This window comes from Myotis daubentonii, chromosome 2 (assembly GCF_963259705.1).
Source record: "Myotis daubentonii chromosome 2, mMyoDau2.1, whole genome shotgun sequence".
Taxonomy (NCBI): domain Eukaryota; kingdom Metazoa; phylum Chordata; class Mammalia; order Chiroptera; family Vespertilionidae; genus Myotis; species Myotis daubentonii.
Window position 1 is genome coordinate 54,443,401 of NC_081841.1, and position 21,820 is coordinate 54,465,220.

The following is a 21,820-nucleotide window of genomic DNA, read 5'->3' on the forward strand; positions in this document are numbered from 1 at the left end:
GGGAAGAGCAGCAGTGTTTGCCAGAGCAACCGTGGATATCAGGGACTTAATGGGAGCTCTTGGAATAGAGATTCGGGTAGGATTCTGACGCGAGCTGCCAGTTTTAAGGGCTAAGGAGACATAGCGCCTCCTAAAGGAAGTGCGTATTCAAGCGGCTAACTCAGGGGACGATATCACGTGCTCTTCTCCCTGCCAATTGAAAATTACTATTCGCTTCCTCTGTTCCCCATGGAAACAGCCCCGCCCCATGGACCTCCCGCCTCATTCAGTGATGAGGTTTTGGTATTTTATTGAGTGTTTCAGCTGACAATCAAATACCTGCGCCTTACGGTTGGACACCTTGCTTTCGGTAAGCAAACTAGTACATTTATTGGTCAATAAAGCAATAACTGGCACCCGGCCGTCCAATAATCCCCAGGCTAGGCGGGGTCTAATGAGGGCGTCGGGCCAATCAGCGGCGGCGTTGTTTTTGCGGCTCCACGTCGGCACCAGCTGCGGGGCAAGATGGAGGCGCTGATTTTGGTAGGAGCCGGGGTAGCTGAGATGCTGCGGTGTCCCGAGGGGTCGGGAGTCGGGGTTCAGCCTGATTGGGAAGGGTTAGAAAGGGGAGTTCCGGGTAACCCTCGGGGGCCGAAGGCGCGGCCAGCCCCTGAATAGCGTGTGGCCTAGAGCAGGAGCTAAAGCCTCGGTTTAAAGTGGGAAGCTCTGCCGGGGAGAAGGTAGAGTTGGTGGAAAGTTGCAGGGAGCACAGGGAGTCCTGAGGACGCAAAGGTTCATGAGCGAACTGAATTGGGATCTTTCAGGTTTCCCCGATTCTGAGCCTGGTGGATGATATCCTGATTTGAGTTTCCCCAAATCTCCAAACTCGCCCCGAATTGTAAGAATAGAGTGCAGGCTTCTTCTGTGAGTTGTCACAATCTGACACTCCTTTGATAATTGCCTTTCACATTCCTCCCGAAAACTGTTTTCTCTTTCTTCGGTTTCCTGTTAATCCGCTTTAGATAGACTTGTCATTCTAAAGAATCAGTCTTCCATCAGAGTTCTGGAATACCTGGTGGAGTTAGCATGGCTTGTGGAACGCTTTTCCAGACTCCTTATTCTGCTCTCCCTTTTCCTGCCCATTTAAACTTGAGGAATTATTCCTGTAGGACCTGGGATGCTAACTCTCTCTTAGGTTACAGGCAGGGGAATCTTGGTGGTTAAAGGGGTGTATGTCCACATGCTCTTTTATGCTTGTTCAAACAAATAAAACACGATTACCTCTTCTTTTAAAATTGGACCAGAGAGTTTCTCTCAAAAGTGCCCCATCTGTTTCGCAACTGGGAGGTGTGTATGGGAATTTAGCTCCCAGCTCCTTCCTTAATTGAATTGAGCTCTAGGCCTTTTTCTTGTCTTTTTTTCTTTCCTTCAGCTCTAAAACATGTACACATTCAGATCTTCATCAGGTAAAAGAGAATAACAGTTTCAGTTATCTTTTTCAAAGTAGCAAAGATAGAGATAATTGGTCAAGTCTAGGTAAAAAGCTTAACATTTGAGTAGTTTGTATTTTTTTAATCTGAGTAGTTTTTAATGAGCTATTGTCTGTCCCAAGCAGTCAATCCCTGGTACCAATTAACAGATGTGGGATAAGTTCCAGGGAATTGGTTTCTTGGGAAGCTCTTAGAAATTTTTAGACTTTCCTACATGTGTTTAGAAGGGAGCCTGTTTATAGGTAAATGAGTGAGGGAGATGATACTTGGGGAGCTGTGTGTAATGGTCAGTTGAAGGACTGACATGTAAAATCTCTTACATTTTCTCTTACCTCAGTTCTCTGTCTCTGCTTCCTCAGTGAAGTAGATTTCAACCTGCTTCTTTCTTATATTTATTACCTACGATGCCCCATTCACAGATCCCTGATAACCTGGTCAGGTACCCCACCCCTGAACTTTGCTTTAGAAACCGTACTGATTTTCCCAGCTGGTGTGGCTTAGTGGTTGAGTGTCGACCTATGAACCAGGAGGTCACAGTTGGATTTCCAGTCAGGGCACATCACATGCCCGGGTTGCCACTGCATTCCCAGTCGGGGGCATGCAGGAGGCAGCCAGTCAGTGAGTCTCATCATTGATGTTTCCATCTCTCCTTCCCCCTTCCTCTCTGAAATCAATAAAAATATAAAAACAAAACAAAACCCCTACTGATTCTCTGTCATGATGAGCCTATATAGTGGGGTTAGGAGAAACCAAGGTATAGGGAAAAGGGCTTGCTCAGATACGTACATTGTCAAAACTAGATTAGATTTTGATTCCTAATCCCAGACTAATTCTCTAACATTACCTCATCATCAGCTTCCACCTCTTCAATATACAAAATTGTACTTTGACCATCAGTTATGTAAAGTACCAACTGGTATCAATTCTTGTGCTGATCTCCAGAGTTCTTAGGATATTAAACTAGTATTTTCCTTTATCTGTGTCAGCTCTTTCCAACCTTTTTTTTTTCTTTACAATTTCAATCTATTTTGGGCTCCCAATGAATAATTTATATACCTTTCTCACCATTCTAGCCCTTCTCAATTGGAGTTCCTGGAGAAAATTAAGCCCTAATAACCTGAGGCATTGTATGTAATGAATCAACTTCTCTTTATCACAATGGTACTAGTTCTGTAACGTGCTTCAGAGAAGTGAGAAAATAGTCATGGAAATAATTTTCAGCATTCAGTGGTTCAGATGAGGAACGCTTGTTGGGATTTAGGTGATATTTCCTAAGTTTTTAATTCTCTTCTCACTACTCTCACATACTGGCCTACAAAATTTAGCTCCATCTGATTCAGAATCACCCTTCGTCATTGCTCCTTTTATTCTCTTCCCCTCTTCTGTCTACTCAGCAGTATCTCCTGATTCTTAGGTCATCATCTTCATTATGAAAAATATGAAGAATCATTGGATCTGAACTTAGCTTTCTTCTGAACTAAAGAGTTTACTGTAACTGCATAGTATTTAACAAACCACTCCTTAGAAAGGGAGACAACTTCTAAAGTTCCTTTACGCTTCCTCCTTTCACTTAAAGAATTATTTTTATTTTTTTTTTTTAGAGAGAAACATCAGTGTGAGAGAGAAGCTTCGTTAGGCTGTCTCCTGCATGCCCCTTATTGGGGATCGAGCCTGAAACCCAGGCATGTGCACCAACCAGGAATCGAACACTGAACTCCTGGCCCATAGGTCAATGCTCAATCACTGAGCCATGTTAGCTGGGCTCCTTTCACATTTTTATTACCTGGTTTGGCTGAACCTCTTCAGAAATCTGATCAAAGCTATTCTATCCTCACCTCTGCAAGCACATACCTGTAGAATATTGAGAAGAAAGGAAGGGTAAGCTAGAGGAGATCAAGAAGAACCATCAATTGAAATTTGATCTGATTATGAGTATATCTAAATATCACTAGGTTCTCTTCATTTAAGGATTTTACAATGGGTCACATTTCTTTTTGTTTCGTTTTGTTTTAATTTTTTAAAATTTTCTTGTTTGTTAATCCTCGCCAGAGGATATGTTTCCATTGATCTTTTAGAGAGTGGAAGAGAGAGGGGGAGCCTACAACCAAGGCACATGCCCTTGACCAGAATCGAACCTGGAACTCCTCAGTCTGCAGGCCGACGCTCTATCCACTGAGCCAAACTGGCCAGGGCACTTTTCTTTTTTTAATTAAATAATCCAGCCCTAGCCCTCAAGCACATTCATCTAATCTTTCTCAGGTCTCCTTGTAGTCTCTAAGGAAACAACATTTCATCGCCTTCTGTTCCTAGTACTTAGTAATGATGCTCCCAGCCTTTATCTGTGGACTTAGCTTTCTCTCTCCTGCTGTTTTCTTTCTTTTAAATGTATTTTATTGATTTTTTTACAGAGAGGAATGGAGAGGGACAGAGAGTTAGAAACATGGATGAGAGAGAAACATCGATTAGCTGCCTCCTGCACACCCCCTACTGGGTATGTGCCCACAACCAAGGTACATGCCCTTGACCGGAATCGAACCTGGGACCCTTGAGTCCGCAGGCCGATGCTCTATCCACCGAGCCAAACCGGTTAGGGCTCTCCTGCTATTTTCTGCTGGTTATCCCTTCCTTGTGAATGGAGAGGGATCCCTTCAGGTCCCCATTCTCCTTTAATAACCCATGGAATCTTAAAGATAAAGGCTTATCCCCTTCCTTCCTTGGTTTACCTTTTTTCTCAAAATGAATTACTCTAGCAGACTAGATCCTTAAATCTTCCTTCATATATTTCATTTCTCAGTCCTCTTTGGATTCACTTTCAGAGTGCTTTTCCAGTGCTTTATGGACCAGACTTCTTGTTTGAATCTTTTTCTCTCCCCTTAATAACTTTTTTGTCCTAAAAAAAATTACCAAATCCAGAATTGTAAACCTCATTCAAACACCAGGGCGTCCAAAGTGCACAAGAGTATGCACATATGGAGGAGGAAACTATGCAGAATACATCAGTGAGTCTTAAAGGTTGATATTGCTCTGTGGCCTTCGCTCCCTGAATCATCTTAATGGGGCTTTTGTTAAATTCCTTTGGCACTAACAGTAGAGGTACTTGGCCTAAATGTCCCCTCCTCCTGCTCTGGGCAAAGGTATCAATTACATTAAGCCCCCAAAGCACTCCCATCTCCTTCCTGGCAGTCCCCTGCGCCCCTCTCCCAGCTGTGTCCTTGCTGGTGCCTGGCCCCTCCATTTCGTTAGGAGAAACAATCTCCTCGTTCCTGCACTGTGGAGATATATTTCTCAGCTAGGGCGCGAGCAGTGCCAGCACTGCCCCCGGTGAGGTCCCTGGCAGCCATAAAAATTTTTATTGTGATTATGTTGGTGTCGGGGTGTCCATCTGGGTTATTGCACACCTAGTTTAATTGATTGAAGTTTAATTTATTGACACTTCAAATTAAATGATCAGAATAAACTGTGCTGTTACTCTGGCCGGCTTGTTTTAATGGTTGATTGCTGGAAGCAGACCTCGGCTTGAACTAAAACCCCTAAAGAGCAATTGACGCTGCTTCTAACTCTCCCCATGTCTTGCCCTCCAAGAAGACCTCGTTATAGATTTCCGACGTATTTATATATATTTTTTCCCTCTCCTTCATAGTGGTGGGAAAGAGTTGGTCCCTGGCAAGGTATAAATTACATCAAAGGTCTAGGAGAGCTGTCACGGTCAGAAGAGGAGGAGGGGTCTCCACATGAAGAGAGCCAGACCCTTGAGAAGCCAGGTCTTCCCTGGGAGGCAGAGGATGAATGCAATTATCCAAATATTTGAAGGAGCATAGTGGCAGATTTAAAGTCTTTCTCATCTAGATGCTTGCTACTGTTTTTTACTTTACTCCACCAACATGACTTGCTTAGACAGGATATTGACAAGCAAACTAGTTATGGAAAAGGGAACTGAAGAAGCAAATAAAGGATAGAACAGGAATAAAGAACCAGTGCCCAACTACCCATCTATGTTAGAGCAATTAGAAAGACAAAGGCAGAGTGCCCATGGGCAGCCGATGAAGATGGATTGGGAGGTTAAGTCCATGAACATTTTAAGATGCCCACCCTCTTTCTGCCTCTCCTGATTTTGCACAGAATAGGCTTTCTCCCAGATCGGAGTTCTCTTGTCTTTAGATTCCCTAGCCTGGTCACCTCTTCTGGTGTCTGACCACATCTCTTCAGGAAATCTTTCAAGGAAATCTTGCATGCTGCAGATGAAGCCTAGGTCTTACTTGACTGTTTTTTAAAAAAATATATTTTTATTGATTTCAGAGAGGAAGGGAGATGGAGAGAGAGATATCTCATCAATGATGAGAGAGAATCATTGATCGGCTGCCTCCTGCACGCACCTCACTGGGAATCGAGCCCACAGCCCGGGCATTTGCCCTGACCAGGAGTCAAACTGTGACCTCCTGGTTCATAGGTCGATGCTCAACCACTGAGCCACCAAGGCTGGGCCTTATTTGACTTTTTAACCTTCCCATTATCAAGGCAGATAATCCCCATTTATAGCCAGTTGGCCTGGAAAGCTCTGTCTACCAATTTTCTCCCTCTTTTTCTCTTGTGTAGTTCTTAGAAGAAGACTGAAACTAAGGGAGAGGCTAGCAATTCTGCCTCTAGGGTCGATTTGGGGGAGCAAATAGATTGAAAGATGAACACAGAGGCTATCAATTCAGTCTTTTTAAGACTAGCTTTTTGGTGCTCACTTCAACAGCCCATAGACTAAAATCGGAATGATACAGAGATTACTTGCACGGCCCCTGCACAAGGGTGACACACAAATTCATGAAGTACTCCAAAATAAAAAAAAAAAAAAAAAAAAAGACCAGCTTTTTGTTTTCAGGAGCAGATGGAGGGGAGGGGAGAGTTGGGAATAAATTAGGATACCGATCATGATCAAGGACTCATCAGAAATGGATCTATCCCCATTTGATTTTTCCCTTTGCTGAGTGATATTTAAATGAGGGCTCCTGAATTACCAAACTGGGAAAGCAGAATGTTCTAATGTGGCCCCCAAGCCTCAGGTGGAGAGTACTCTGATTTCTGCTGGTTCAATTCCTTTCTCTTCCTAGTAAGTACTGCTTGCTTTGTCCCACATTGCTCGAATTGTTCACTTCCATAACAGTTTAAGAATTAGGGACTATGTGGCCTCTGGGCATAAAATTCTCTAGCAGACTGGCTTTCTGAGTTTTAATACAGGAACAGCTTGGTTATCCTTGTCCTGCCTGCCTCAGAGCAACCAAATTTAGTCTTCAAAAGCTGCAGGGTGTGGTGCTGATCTTTGCTCCCCTTGCTGGCTGTGTTAGTTTTATAAATCATTGATTAATTTATGAAGGTCACACACATATATTTTTTTGTGTTTTTAAAAATATATTTTTTTTATTGATTTCAGAGAGGAAGGGAGAGGGAGAGAGCAATAGAAACATCAATGATGAGAGAGAATCATTGGTCGGCTGCCTCCTGCACCCCCCTACTGGGGATTAAGCCAGAAACCCGGGCATGTGCCCTGACTGGGAATTGGACTGTGACCTGGTTCATAGGTAGATGCTCAACCACTGAGCCATGTTTGGCCAGGCAGCCATACACATATTTATTGAAGTCATTAATTGGTGCCAGGCAGAGGAAAAGGAGTGATTTATCAACGTATCACTCATTTCCCTCTTTTTCCATTCCCTCCCCACACCTTCTTACTCAGAGAGAATTTCATTTAATTCTAAACTTAGGTCGATGAACTCCTTCAAATCATAACAATTTGTGGATGTGTATTTTCCTGGTAACAAGGTCCAAAAATTTCATAAGCTTATCAGAGGGGTCTGCTCTACTTCAAAAAAGGTATTAACATGAACTGATGTAGCTCAGGCCTCTCATTTCTCCATGAGGAAGCTGAGTCCTAGAGAAATGTAGAACGTGACGTGATGGATGGCGGATCCGACTATAATACAAGGATTTCTTTGGAGTTTAGAGACATTTCTCCTGTAGTGTCAGAATTCTTGGTAACTGGGCATTCACGTTTTGTATCTATTTTCAGACAGGAAGATTCTTTCCAGGTATCTCTTCTGCTGTCAGTTCTTCCTTCCCATGACATGCTCAGTGTCCTGTATAACCAATATTTGGTCTTGTGTCATCCAGTTCTGTGGTACCTGTGGCTCCTGAGCATTCTTGTCTGAGCTGTGCTTCTTGAATCTAAGGAACCCTTGGGTAGTATATGAAAACTGCTCTTCCCTGTCAAAGCATTCACCTAATTCTTTTCATTTGAAGTCCCTAGGCTTGTGGCTGGCAAAGTGGAGCCCTCAACCCCAGGGGAGCTTTTCATTTTCAAGAAGTCAGCACAGAGTCAGGGAGCAAATACCTGCTTAGGCCATGTAGAGCTGGGATTGGTATCTAGGAATTTCTCCTTCTAGTGTTTACTGTCTTGGCTTTACTTTATAAATAGGATTGGAGGAAGAGCATCTTGTTTCTAGTTGATAAAGATCTGTTACCAAGCCAGAGTACTACTTTTTGGCATGACCATAAAGATTTCTTTATAAGTGGGGAATGAAGAACTTTCTAGGAATCTCAGCCAGATTCTTGTGCCCGTTCAGCTCGTGGATAGCATCCTCTGACTTCTCCAAGGCTTCTTGGTCCCCCTCCTCCAAGTGAATCAAGTAAAGTAATTAGAGCCCCCAAAGAGCCTGTCTGCCTGCTCCAAACACTCCCCCAGTCATCTTCTGATGGCATATCTATGACCTTTCCCCAAAGTGTTCTTTTACTATATACATTGTGAACACACTTTAGTGCATTTTTAAAAATAAAGAACACAATAAATATATTTTGATATGTTTAATTGATTTCAGAGAGAGGAAGGGAGAGGGAGAGAGACAGAAACATCAATGATGAGAAAGAATCATTAATCGGCTGCCTCTTGCACACCCCACACTGGCGATGAAGCCTGCAATCCAGGCATATGCCCTGACCGGGAATTGAACCGTGATCTCCTTGTTCATGGGTCGAAGCTCAACCACTGAGCAGCTCTGGCCAGGGCAATGTAGTGCTTTTTCCAGAGTCCATCTCTCCTAGTTTGGCTTACAAGACACACAAATAGCTCTTGTACAGAGCTGCCTTTTTAAAATACTTTTGCTAATGATTATAATCCTTAGGAAACTGCAGGTCATCGGAAGGCCCACAGGGGGCAGCACTAGGAATGACTCTTCCCCTCTAGTCCTTTGTGCTGAGAGAGGGAATACTGGGAGATGTTGATTTTTTTCCCCCCATCTGGCTTCAGAATCCCCTTATTGAGATCCAAGTCTCTTTTGCACCAGGCTGTTTGCTTGCTCAGTGTTGTTTTAGCTCTCCTGAGGAATCCAGTCTCGGTTTTTCTTTTCTTTTTTTTTTCCAGTCTCGGTTTTTCTTGGTAATAAAAAGCAACATAAAAATCTCTCTGAGCCACCCAACCTCCTACTACAAATTAATCTGCCTACACATCATTTCCAGGCACCATTAGCATTTGAGGTGAAGTTCTGTTATACACTTAGGCTGTGGCTCTCTGAAAGTCAGTGCATCACAGAACTTTGTCTCGAAAGCTTTCTAGCAGCTACCCATTTGGGCGTGGGAGGGAAGAATAGACCTTTTAAATCCCTTGAACATGGTCCTAAGCTTGTAGGGTCTTTCTCAATAATCAGCATTTAATGTGTTAGAAGGTCAAGCCTAGTCCATTGTTGAGGAAGCCCATTTCTCAGTAGCTGGGTGTTATTTATAAACTTGCCCTTTGCTAAAACTTAAAAGTGAAATTACATTATCAGTAATGGCTTTTGGGGCCTTTAAACTGGCTGGTTTTATGGTGTGAGAGGAATTCCTGGTCCTCCCTACTCCTGAGATGTAAAGGCCCCGGGCTGAAGTGTAACCAGCTGCAGTCAGGAGGTGGCAGGAGAAGTAAAGGAGAAGCTGCTGGCTCCAGCTGTAGCAGAATAGAGAATTAAAGCAGCATTTAAGCTCTTGCCTAAATTCTCAGCCTGATTTCGTGTTGTTAGTCCTTTGGAAGTTTGAAATGACCAGCCTCTTCTCTCGTGCCTTCTTACCCCTTTCAGAGCTGTAAAATAAGTCCTATCTGGTCTTCTCCATGACTTCCTTTGCCTGTCTTTTATCTTTCCCAGGAAGATCCAGTATTTTTATTTGGGGGTTTCCTTGATAGCACCTTCTAAAAAAACTCACGAAAAGAGCCAGAAATCTGTTTCTCTTTTTCTGCAGGCTGTTTTAGGTGCTCACACTTGGTTGGCCACAAAGGACATTGTCTGACTCTCCTAGTTGGCAGGTGGCCATAAGGGTTTTTCTTTTCTTTGGGATCCCATTCTTTCTAGGGATGCCAGACTCTATGGCTGCAAGAACTGGTTACCTATGCCAGCTCAATGCCCAGTTTAGACCATTAGGAAGCTCTCTAGGGTTGCTGTGAATGCAGATGGAGGAACAGAGCCAAACATTTCCAGGGAAAAGATTGTAGGGGAAAATATTTCTTCTAAATTTCCCTCCTTGTGGACTTCTTTTCCTCTCTTAAGGAAACCGATTCCCAATGGTGTCTCTTTTGGTGAATTGAGGATCCACGTTGCTATAGAACTGAGCCTGCTTTTTGGGAAGATCTTTCTGTGGGGAATTAGGAAACTGCTTTTATTTCTGACCTATTAAATGAGAATCTAGAGTCTTCCCTCTGCTAAACACAGAGTTCCTTTGGTTGACAGAGGAGTTCTTCGTGCCTCATTTTCCAGAGTAATCTATATAGGGTGGGCATCTTTAAGGAGTACTTATCAGAGGAGAGATAAGTTGGTAGTAATATCTCCCAAAATGGCCACACTAGATAAGCTACCTATATCTGGAAGTATAATTATAAGAGGATCCCCTGGATGTATACTACATCAAAAGTTTTTTACTTTATTCTGAAACTTTAGTCTCACAATCGTTCAAAAAATATTGAGAGTTTAGTATGGGTCAGGCATTGTTTTGGACACCTGAACAAAACACAAAAATTCCTATCCTCAAAAATTGAAGTGGGGAAAGCTTATACTCTTCACCTTGCTGTTAAAAGACTGGGTTGCCTTTCCTCTCATTCTTAACTCCCTGAGCTAGGGTTCATAGCATGGAACCATAAACCTCCTGGAGCCTCATGGGACAGGTTACCTTTATAGACGCAGTTTCTGGGTCCTTGGCAGTGATTCTTTCCTCCTCTCTCTTGGGTCTTTGTTAAACACATGCTTGGGGAGTATATTTGGCCCCTTTGAGGACTGTGGTTTTCCTAAGTAAGCCAGGAAAGGGAGATAGCAAAGCAACAGCCTTGTCTTACTGCACAGGGGACAGATATCAGTAGTTAAGTAATATTGATTAGAAAGTCAAGGAGTGTGAGCCTGTAAACACCTATACACATATCACTGCCTTCCCCCCATTCTCTTTCTTCCTCTCCTGGTTAGCAGGTTCTTTAGAAGTTGCAAGAGTAGAGGAGCTTTTTGCAAAGTGACACGCTTTGCAGTTATTTGAGTTTTGGTGAGACCATTAAGGTTGAGGCTGTGATTTCTTTATGAGAGCCCATGTACTCCAAGTTTGATTCTTGGTAGTGAAGAAACACCCCCTCCTGCTCTTTATCTCCAGTCCCCAGAGTGTTTCTTAGATGGATCCTCTTCTCATTGCTTCTTAACTTCCCCAGAATTCAGATTAGTTTTTGTCCTGGCAAGTTAAGTGGTGGTGGTCTGAGTATAGCAGAAGAATTGGGATCATAGGGGAGGTCTTGGGAGATGGATGACTCACTGGGCTGCATTCAGAGTTGGGGGTGTGTGTGTATGTGTGTGTTCGTGCGCTGACATTTCCCTCTGTTCGGTGTGTGGGTGTTTAGGGAAGGCTTGCTTTATGCCTCTGCATTGCTGCTGCATTGGGACTGCGGAAACTTCCAAGTACATCAGGGCATTCAGCCCTGTTTTCAAATAGCCTTGTGCAGTGCCTATTAATTAATCTGGTCACATTCCATACTCACCTGTGAGGGAGGGTAATTTGGAAACAAGTGTAGCATAATATTTGGAAATAACAGCATGACCTACCTTGATTAAGCACTCTGTAGGTCTGGCTCAGAGAAACTTTATCTGATGCTGCTTTGGAGTCCTTTGTTAAAATGCCCCCTCTCTCAATTCACTTCATTCACCACTTGGTCATGCTCAGTGGGAAATGTCAATATCTAATCAGGTTGGGATAGGAGACACACAGAGGTACCCAGTGGGACTAGGAGAAGGTATCTGGTTTGCCAGTGGTGTCAGGAGCCTTCAGGACTGAAGGTATGTTCCTATCTCTTCAGGAACCCTCCCTGTATACTGTCAAAGCCATCCTGATTCTGGACAATGATGGAGATCGACTGTTTGCCAAGGTAAGATTCCCTTTCAAATTAGTTTAGGAGCAAGACAAAGACTTACTCTGAGATTTGAATCTTGGGACTGTCCCTATTAACTGATATTCCTTGATACTGTAATTTTTAAAATTCTTCCATCTTTTCCATGTCTACTCCAGATAAAACCTAAACTGCTTCTGTCCCTTAGTTGCCCTGTTTCTCTGCTTGCTAGCCTCAGACTTTGACCTCGGTTGTTATCAGCATCTGAGCGGTGAAGAACTTTGCAACCTTGGTTTCTGAACAAAGCAGTGTCTAGATGTGAGAAGTAGCCCATCACTCCAGTCCCTTTCCCTTCTACTTTTCACCTGCCTCGATTTTTCCAGGGAAATTTCTTGTAGTTCTAGGGTTCCAGCCCTAGGCCTGCAGTTACCACCAAGCTTGTTGCCTCCTGGCTTTCCCATTGTGATATTTCTAACTTTGGATCTATTAAAAAGAAGAGAAAGGACACCCCTCTGCTCTCCTCTATGTTCTCCCCCCTCCTGTAGACATTTTTTCTGTCCCTGGTGTATTAACTCCGGGCAAGCATAGCATAAATCAATCAGCAGGTAGAGATTAGTTTAGAATTCACCAGCTGTTCCTCCCTGTAATTGGATGTAACTATGCAGGACACCTTTTGAAACAGTTATCCAGTTACTAAATGCCAGACCTGTCACAGGTCTTCAGCTGACTGCGACGGATTAGCCCCTAAAGAGCAGAGCGATTTAGCAGCCCGCATCTCCGCCTCCTTGCCAGGGAGAGCTTGGGAGTGGGCTCAGCAATGTGCTAGATTGCCTCCTGCTTCTTTCAGTTTGCAGACAAGAAAGCTAAGATATGAGAGCACATAGGGTAGGGGTTGCGTTTCTTTAGAGGAGATTTTTGTAGCCTTTCCCTATTCCTCAACTTCATGCAGTGAATGAGGGTCTGCAAGAAGTGTTCTGTGCCTTTCGGGCCGTTTGTGTTCTCTAGCACTGCTCCCTGACCTGGGGTAGCTTCTGGGGAGCACGCGAAGAGAGTGGCCTCAGGATTGCTCTCCTAGAAAACAGCGAGGGGCAGAACCTCATCATAGGACTGGTAGGCCTCTGCCCTTACAGTCTTAGAAATGTAAGGTGAGGTTGTTTGGAGCAGGGTCCTTAAAAAATTATTTTGTATCTGATTACTTGCTGCCCATTCCCTGCCTCTGTAGTTCTTCCTTCTTCTTCTTTTTTTAATATATATTTTTATCGCTTTCAGAGAGGAAGGGAGAGGGAGAAAGAGATAGAAACATCGCCAAACCGGTTTGGCTCAGTGGATAGAGCGTCGGCCTGCGGACTGAAGGGTCCCAGGTTCGATTCCGGTCAAGGGCATGTACCTTGGTTGCGGGCACATCCCCAGTGGGAGGTGTGCAGGAGGCAGCTGGTCGATGTTTCTCTCTCATCGATGTTTCTAACTCTCTATCCCTCTCCCTTCCTCTCTGTAAAAAATCAATAAAATATATTTAAAAAAAAAAAAAAAAAAGAGAGATAGAAACATCAATAATGAGAGAGAATCATTGATCAGCTGCCTCCTACACACCCCTGCTGGGGATCGAGCTGGGACCCTTCAGTCCACAAGCTCTATCCACTGAGCAACACCGGCTAGAGCAGTTCTTCCTTTTTTATGTCAGCATTTCTCCCTTACCCCATGCCTTAAAAGAGAGAAATCCAAGATCCAGGGCAAAACACAATCACTAATCATTCTGGGCTCAGCTCTAATGACCCAACCCTTCTCCTTTCCCTCTGGCCAGTACTATGACGACACCTACCCCAGTGTCAAGGAGCAGAAGGCCTTTGAGAAGAACATTTTCAACAAGACTCATCGGACTGACAGTAGGTCATTTTCCTTTTCACTACTCCCTGTGTTGGGGGAACCATGGTGGGAAGGGGGTGGCAGCAGGACTGCAGAGAAAGGATAAAATGACTCTGCCTCCTTTTTCTCTTTTTTCCTCCTCCCCTCATATAATAAACTCTTCAGAAATGTAATGGGGAGGTGAGTGTACCTCACGCGGGAATACCGTGCTGGAAGGTTGGCTGTTAGCTACCTGTCTAGTCTCTGGATTTATGAGCCTCACTTGACAAATTTAACTGCAGCTCTGCTTATTGTACCGCATCCATTAGGGCAGGTAAATGGAAGTCTGTAAAGGTGACCGCTCTGCATTTTCACCTCCGAAGGATCGACTAGTATCCTGTCTCTTATACAAGGAGGGAAATGAGAGTAGTGGGGGAGGGGTTAGAGGAGAAGATACATTTACTGGTAGACTTCCCCAAATTTATACTTCCCTTCTGCTACCACCTATAAATAAAAAGCAGATCAACTTTGGGGGTCATTCGACCTGCATTATCTCAGCCCAAAACAATTGGATACCAGGACTTCATGCTAATTCCTTCTGTCCCACTTTCTTGTCTCAGGCCACCTACTGTTTCCATCTTTTTCCCCCCCCCCAGGTGAAATCGCCCTCTTGGAAGGCCTAACAGTAGTCTACAAAAGCAGTATTGATCTCTATTTCTATGTGATTGGCAGCTCCTATGAAAATGAGGTGAGAATCCCCACCCCTTTGCTATCTCTGATCCTACTTCCTAAACCACTGGCAGGACATAGTTAATGCTTCTGGGCCTTAAGGAGTACCACATCCCTCTGGCTTCTGACTGTGATAATGAAGTTTTTAGAGATTCCTGCTGGCTTCGCAAACGAATCAACCTAGAATAAGGAGTTTTCCCAGATCTTTTTCCCAACAAATGTAGGAGATGTGTTGGTTTTTTAAAATAATTTTTTAAATATATTTTTATTGATTTCAGAGAGGAAGGAAGAGGGAGAGAGAGATAGAAACATCAATGATGAGAGAGAATCATTGATCGGCTGCCTCCTGCAAGCCCCCCATTGGGGATCGAGCCCACAACCCTGGCATGTGCCCTTGACTGAATTGAACCTGGGGCCTTTCAGTTCACAGGTCGACGCTCTATCCACTGAGCCAAACTGGCTAGGGCTAAAATAATTTTTAAAAATTGATTTCAGAGAGGAAGAGAGAGGGAGAGAGAGATAGAAACATCAATGATGAGAGAGAACCATTGGCTGCCTCCCGCACACCCCTTACTGGGGAGTAAGCCTGCACCCCGGGAATCAAACCAGTAACCTTTTGTTTCATGGGTTGATGCTCAACCACTGAGCAAAACCAGCTGGGCTGGATGGATAATGTCTTTAAAGATGGATTTCTGAGATATGGTCAAGGTTGGGGGGATGCTTGCTCCTCCTATAAAGATTCCATACCTGACTTGATTTTGGATCAGTTAGCCAACATTTTGGGTCATGTTGAAGCTATACATTCTGAATGGGTGTAGTCCTTGGGACTGGAGACTTGTACACTTGAGAAGATTGGGTGTAGTCCTAACCTGCTTCCTCTGCTCAGGAAAAACTACCTCAGGTAACAAGTTCTAGGAAGGAGAATAGATAAGTAAAAATAAGCACATAATTTGAGGCAAAATTAGAAGTTTGAGAGAACCAACTCTTACTGAGCTCTTGTTGCTGTAAGTACTTTGTAAAGTACATTGTTATTGAAACCTTACAGCACTTCTTTGAGTTGTAGGCATTGGTGCCCTTGTTTTGTACATGAAGAACCATATGAAATTACTAATATTTAACTACTGTTGAACTACAAAAGTGGCAGTTTCATGTGGTTCAACCTAATTTTCCCAGGTTACACATCTAGAAAATGGCTCAGCTGGAATTTAATCCCAGATCTGTCTGACTTCAAAGCCCATGCTCTTTTGACCAACTTTCTGATCTCAGCTATTGCTTGGTTAATGATTTCTCTATCTAAGATATCAGATAACATATATAGTTGGTAAATACATGCAGAGCAAGCATGTCAAACTCATGGCCAGTGGGTTTCGAGTTTGACATGCTTGATGTAGAGGATTATGACAGGAAAGTTCTATTTAAACAGTCTGGTCAAAGAGAGACATCAAATTGTAAGATCACGTGGCAGAATTTATTTCTGGGAGAAACCACAGGTCCTCTTTCTGTTTTGCTCTCACTTCCACCTTATGCTTTTGATCCTTGTGAAAGCCTGTGTCTTTTGATGCTTAACCAATTTGAGGGTTTTATTTTCAAGTAGCAGCTTTCAGTCTCAAACCTTATCCTTCTGCTTCTTCTGTCTCCCAACAGCTGATGCTCATGGCTGTTCTGAACTGCCTCTTTGACTCATTGAGCCAGATGCTGAGGTGAGCAGTCCATTCTTGACATGTGTTTGGGAGAGAAGTAACTATTCTTCAGGCCCAGGGATTTGTGGGGAATCAGCAGAGGCTCCAGAGAGCTGATTTACCTTCAGAAGTTGGGCTTATTATTTCAGAGTAACTCACACTGATGGGGAAGACTGGATGAATGGAGAGTATGTCCCTCTGGAATAATTCTCCTAAGAAAAAGGGGATTGGAAGGGAGCAGAGTCTTCCCCTCTGTGACTACTCTGTTCCCCAGTGGCTCTGCCAGAGTTCTAAGCACCCTCAAAATGCTCTCCTGGACTTCATTCTTTACATTAGAGATCGGAAAGGGGCAAGCATAGGGAAATGTCTCAGATAAAACATCTCAGTACCTTGGGAATGGAGTCAGCGCTCCCAATTTTTCACTTTAGCCCTTAGTTTTTTCCCTTCTGTAGAACAGGAAGAATGTGCCAGTTACCCTCTCCTCCCTTCCATCACTCCACCAGTCCTCTGTTCCCCATGGAGATGGGCAGTAGATGTAAGATACTCTTCCTGAAAATATAAGGGCTCTGAATTTCATTCCCCCAGCGGCTCCCAAGTGAACCCAGCACAGACAGCCATCCGGAGCAGAACAGCAGGCATTCTCAGCCTCACAAAATCAGCAGGGTGAATGGCTCAGATTTCCTCAGGAAGGGGATGATTAATTTCTTAGCCAGGTGAATGAAAGACTTCATTTCGGGTAATCTAGTGAAAGAGTCAAACTGACGGATGTGACTGGCCACAAGCACTAACCACCGGATCTGAGGCTGGTGGGTGCTGTGGGCCCTGACTGTTCCCAACCCCCTTGTTGGGCTTCTTTTCAAGACCTGAGCAGAGCTGTGGGGGGGAGTGGGGGGAGGGCGGAGGAAGGGGAGGAAAAGCAGCAGAGAGAGGCTTAGAAGGTTTGTCAGAGCTTGAGTGCAAATAGAGTTTGCACTCAACCCCTCCCCACCTCCTGCCACCACTAGATTGAGTTTTAGCTCTGTTTATTTCCTTTTTTCCACCCACTGATGTCAGCATTTATGAGCTATGTCATGAGCAGCATCATGGCAGGTAGGAAAGAAACAATAGCTCTGGATAATCAACCCTTGAATAGTCAGAAATTAACTGTATTTTCTGAATCTCTTTCCTGACATTACTGATCCTTTCTCAGCAAACAAGAGTAGGAAGGGGTTTAGAGTGGATTAGCTAAAAGGTTCTTATTTACCTTATTTCTTTGTGTGGTTGGTGGAGACATTTATTGGTCTAGTGTAGGATCCCAACTAGGACAATGTCCTAGGATTTCCTTTCACACATGGGCTCGTTTTTCTTTTTTCTTGGGGACTCAGGAAAAATGTAGAGAAGCGAGCTCTGCTGGAGAACATGGAGGGGCTCTTCTTGGCAGTGGATGAAATCGTAGATGGAGGGTGAGTTCTCTGACTTGCCTGGACCTCCCAGGATCTAGGGTGTGTGTGTGTGTGTGTGTGTGTGTGTGTGTGTGTGTGTGTGTGTGTGTGTAGGGGGCGGGGGTAACTGCCCTATCCTAAGGCAAGTGGGCTGAGTGGCCAAAGTATCTCCACAATGAGTTGGTCCTTCAGGAGAGCGTGAATGATGGTCTCTCTGTCTTTGTAGGGTGATCCTAGAGAGCGATCCCCAGCAAGTGGTACACCGGGTGGCATTAAGGGTAAGCAGGAGTGTTCCTCTATATTCCTCCTCTACTCACTTTCCAGGGCCAGATTTGCTGAGTGTATCTAAGGGTCTGGGCTTGTAGAATATATACAGTCTTCTGCTTTTTCAAATTCTCACTGTCCCAAAGAAGGGAAGCAGAGGAATGTTATTTCTGCCCCTAACCTAGTATCTAGCACCTCATATGGTCTTTGCATAGAGTGCACATTTAATACATACTCATTGAGTCAAGGATGAAATAAAGAGGTTTTAATATTGCTGGTCCTGAAACTATAAAGGAACCTGAAGTTGGTTTATTCTTCCTTTGGGGATGGTTCACAGTCATTTGAAGAGAGTCTTCCTTGTCTTTTAAGGTCTTATAAAATGAAGATAACATCTCTTCATCAGGAAGTACTTATTTGCTAGAACCTCAGTCCCCTTTGGTGCTAGTGATAGCAGAAAGGGGTGTCTGAGTTAACCATAGAAGGCTCCAGGTCTGCTGGGGAGATAATGATGGGTGCTGAGAGAGTCCACCAGCAAATTGTGGGGGTGCAGAGATGTCTGAGCAAAGCAAATCTCCCCATTCACAGAATGTCCCATCTCTGACCTCCACAGAGTGAAGGCTGACAGTGCTGGGTAATGGGAAATCTTTTCCCTTAACTGCCGAGGGCTCCATTTGCATAGTTTAATCTTCTCCTCTAACATATGTCTCTATGTGGCAAGAGAGAGGGGCCCCCTACCAACTCCCTCCTTCCCCTTCTCAGGCTGCTGTTGCAGCAGTTTATTCTTCAAATTAACATGCTGTCGTTACCCATCGGGCCTTGCAGGATCCATTAAACTATCCCTGGCTCCCCCTCATCCTTTCCCTAGTGATATTGATATTCAGGGAAGGTCTTCTCTGACTAGGGAATCAGGTCCTCCTAAGTTGTGGATCACATAACCTGCTGATTACTTGGGATTGAATAAATCTTTTAAGAAGTCCTCCTGCCTTAAAATAGAGGGTGGAGGAAATGACCATTTTTTGCTCACAGGCCCTCTGGCCAAGTAAAATCGTGACTGTACTAGTCCCTAGGAAGGACTGAGAAATTTAAGGTATCTGCCCTTTGCTTCAGTTTAAAGGACCATCTCTTCCTTGCCCACTACCAAACGTCAGTCGGGTCTTGCTCCAGCTTTCTCTCACACTCAGTGCTGTTTCCTCTGTGTTGTAGGGTGAAGATGTCCCCCTCACAGAGCAGACCGTGTCTCAGGTATGACTTTTCCTTTCTTCCACTGGACTGGATCGCTAAAGAGGCTAGCATAGCATTCCACAAAGTCTGAATGAAAGTAAAGATTGAAGGCGCATCTTCCTGGACTCCCTCTTGTTCTAGAGAATTGGGATTCATACAGCCAAATTCTCCTCCCCCACCCCAACTTCCACCTGTTTCCTGTGAGCAGTGGCTATCAGCCTTGGCGTGTACCCTTCAAACCCCCCCTGCTGGATGCTTCATTCAGTGATTGATTCCTCAGCAGAGGCTTGCCTTAAGCAGATGGTCGGTGTGTGTACACACACACAATCTCTCTCTCTTATTATTCAAATGAGGGCTAAGTTGGAAATGCATATTCTAGAATATGCAGGTTTTACAGATCCATCCTGCTACTTTGCAAATAGATTTGTCTACCTGATGGGGGGAGCAAGGGAGAGATTCGGTTTTCTAGCCATTTGGAATTCTCACTAAGAAGTCCATCTGGGTGTGGTAACACACATACAACCCTTTGAACATATGCCCAGTAACCCCCAGTTTTTTTCTTTCCTCCCAGGTATACCTCTTCTCTCTTCATCCTCCTAATGGATTTGAAATTTTTTGCCATTTCCCAAACTGACAATCTTCTAGGGTCTTAGAGAGCTTCTTCCCATTCTTCTACCTTTGGGGATTTTCTACTTGCCATTCTTCTAAGGACAGGGAAGGCAAGTGAGGGCAAAGAAAGCCCCCATCCCCATCCCCACCCTCTCCCCCAGCAAGCCCCTCAATGCTGCCCTTGTCCCTGCAGGTGCTGCAGTCAGCCAAAGAACAGATCAAGTGGTCACTTCTTCGGTGAAGACCCCACTCTTCCTGGCTCCTCACCCCCTCAAAAAATCCACATGTCTGCCGTGACTTCTCATCCAGTCCCCCAACTGATGCTCTCAGGATCATCTCGGGGATCACAAGGGATCCTTAAATCACCATCCTGTCTGTGGTTGCTGCCCCCAAACCCTAGGCGCGCCTCTCTCTCTCTCTCTCTCTCTCTCTCTCTCTCTCTCTCTCTCTCTCTCTCTCTCTGCAGTTCTGGGAATTAAGCTCCCAGGAGATGTGGATGCAGGGCAGGGGAAGCACCTCTTCCTTTCTAGACTGGATTATGCTCCCATGGCCTCCTATCCCACTTATTTTCTTCTTCACTTCTGTGCCCTTTGCTGCAGCTACACGTCAGATCAAAGCAGGAGAAAGAATGTGCTGAGTGTTTATCTCCCTTTAGTTTTATCCAGCCTTCATCCCAACAGTCCATATGTCCAGCAAGGGGAGGGAGAGGGAGAATTCTTTTCTATAGAATGAGTGGGGGTGGGGTGGGGATAGGTATATCTAGTCTCAGCCACCGCCCCCCTTCTAGCCTCAGCATTTTCTCTCATTCCTTCTTACTGCCCCATCCTCCAGTCTTGGAAAAAAGATTGGAACAGCTCAAAGGCAGGGGACAGAGTGGAAGAAGTTATTTAAATTTTACTGGATAGGGCTTATAAAATTCTGTATTTCAGTCACAGCTGCATTCTTTACCCTGATTCTGGCTTATAGCTTCAAAACTGCTGTGGTCTGTGTGTTCATTGTGGGAGTGTCCATTTCTTGGTCCCATACCTTAACTCTACCTTCACTCCCCTGGGATGTTTGCCTGGCTTGTCCTCTCTGTACCCTGGAGGAAAGCCAGTCCCTGAACTAAAACTCTATTCTAGTCTTGGGAGGAAGAGTTTCTGCTCAGAACTAGGGAGGGGGTGGAATTTATGACTTGGGCCTCTGGGCTCTCTCAGTCCTGTTTGCTCCCCCACATGCTTTTCACTCCCCTGCCTTGGGCCTGCAGTCTCTGCCGCTTAACCCTATCCTCTCTCCGCCTCAGCCTTATATCCAGGCAGTAGGTCTGGGCTCTTTCCCTCTCTAGGTCGCTGCAAGAGAGATACCTTTCTTCAGAAAACCTTCAGGATGTGGATTTCCCCATGGAGATGGAGGATGGAATACCCACTCTTGAGTCTAATCTTTCCTCTTGACCCAAAACTTCCCAGGAAAATGTCTCAAAAAACCTTCTTCCTGAGACTTAGGGTTCTGCCTCACCCACTAACTGCTATTTCTCCAAGACTGAAGTGGGTGCACAACTGGGCATATTTGAGGGGGCATTTTTGTGTAAGAGATGTCTGGCGTCAGGGGATTGCCACCTTCATATACTGCTCTGTGCGAAGTGGAATAAAACAGATTTCTTTTTCCAAACTGCCTTTGTGTGATGTTTCTGTTCCTCTTCCTCTCTTTTTGGCAGCTGCTCCTATTCCTCTAGCATTCCCCCTCACTCCCCATCTTATAATATTTCTTCCCTCTTACCTCAGAGACTCCCCAGCATTCTCCCCCACCATCACTGCCATCCCTAATTTACTGGCCTGTTTGCCTCCTTGGCATCTCTCAGTCCCCTTGCCTGGAAATTGGCGCCAGGGGTGGGGTGAGATGGTATTTTCTCAGTGGGAGTCCCAGGGAACAGTTCTCCTCCACCCCCACCCCTCCACCCCCCAAAGCCAGCTGCCTGCTCCCGCCTCAGCCATTAGTAACCCAGAGACGCGCACCGGCGTGGGGGCTCTCCTCCAGACCCTGCTCCCTTCCTGCACCTCCCACTCCTGCTCTGAAATGGCGCTGAGCGGGTTATTTATCGGAGCCAGTGCTGCTCCAGGTCAGGACGGTGGTGTAAATAACCTCTTCTCGCCATTTCCCCGTCCCTCCAGAGCCTGCTCCCCTCCCCCTCCTCCACCTTTATTCTCACAAATGAATGTGGCTGGGCTGGCGCAGAGCCTGGCCCTGCATCTT

At 44.9% G+C, this 21,820-nt stretch overlaps 1 protein-coding gene and 1 non-coding gene across 3 annotated transcripts; both read left to right on the forward strand.

Moving 5' to 3' along the window:
• The first annotated feature begins 412 nt into the window (after positions 1 to 412).
• On the forward strand, positions 413 to 21,238 carry COPZ1 (COPI coat complex subunit zeta 1). Of its 2 annotated transcripts, XM_059683133.1 has the most exons (9): positions 3,869 to 3,979; positions 11,797 to 11,865; positions 13,628 to 13,709; positions 14,325 to 14,416; positions 16,042 to 16,097; positions 17,441 to 17,518; positions 17,724 to 17,775; positions 18,965 to 19,003; positions 19,785 to 19,969. In XM_059683133.1, the coding sequence occupies exons 1-9, from the start codon at positions 3,884 to 3,886 to the stop codon at positions 19,830 to 19,832; spliced, it is 612 nt and encodes a 203-aa protein (XP_059539116.1). In that variant the 5' UTR covers positions 3,869 to 3,883; the 3' UTR covers positions 19,833 to 19,969. The 2 variants fall into 2 exon arrangements, with proteins under 2 accessions (XP_059539115.1, XP_059539116.1); XM_059683132.1 differs by lacking the exons at positions 3,869 to 3,979; positions 17,724 to 17,775 and adding an exon at positions 413 to 522 and having other exon boundaries at positions 19,785 to 21,238.
• LOC132228941 (U6 spliceosomal RNA) lies at positions 6,192 to 6,298 on the forward strand. Its single transcript, XR_009451540.1, has one exon. It is a non-coding gene; the product is annotated as a U6 spliceosomal RNA (small nuclear RNA).
• Positions 21,239 to 21,820: the final 582 nt, after the last annotated feature.

What these genes read in the sequence shown, in the direction of transcription:
- COPZ1 (XM_059683132.1), top strand. An exon ending in GAGATCGACTGTTTGCCAAG is followed by an intron (nt 11,866 to 13,627) that starts GTAAGATTCCCT and finishes CCCTCTGGCCAG; the next exon opens with TACTATGACGACACCTACCC. An exon ending in GCAGCTCCTATGAAAATGAG is followed by an intron (nt 14,417 to 16,041) that starts GTGAGAATCCCC and finishes GTCTCCCAACAG; the next exon opens with CTGATGCTCATGGCTGTTCT.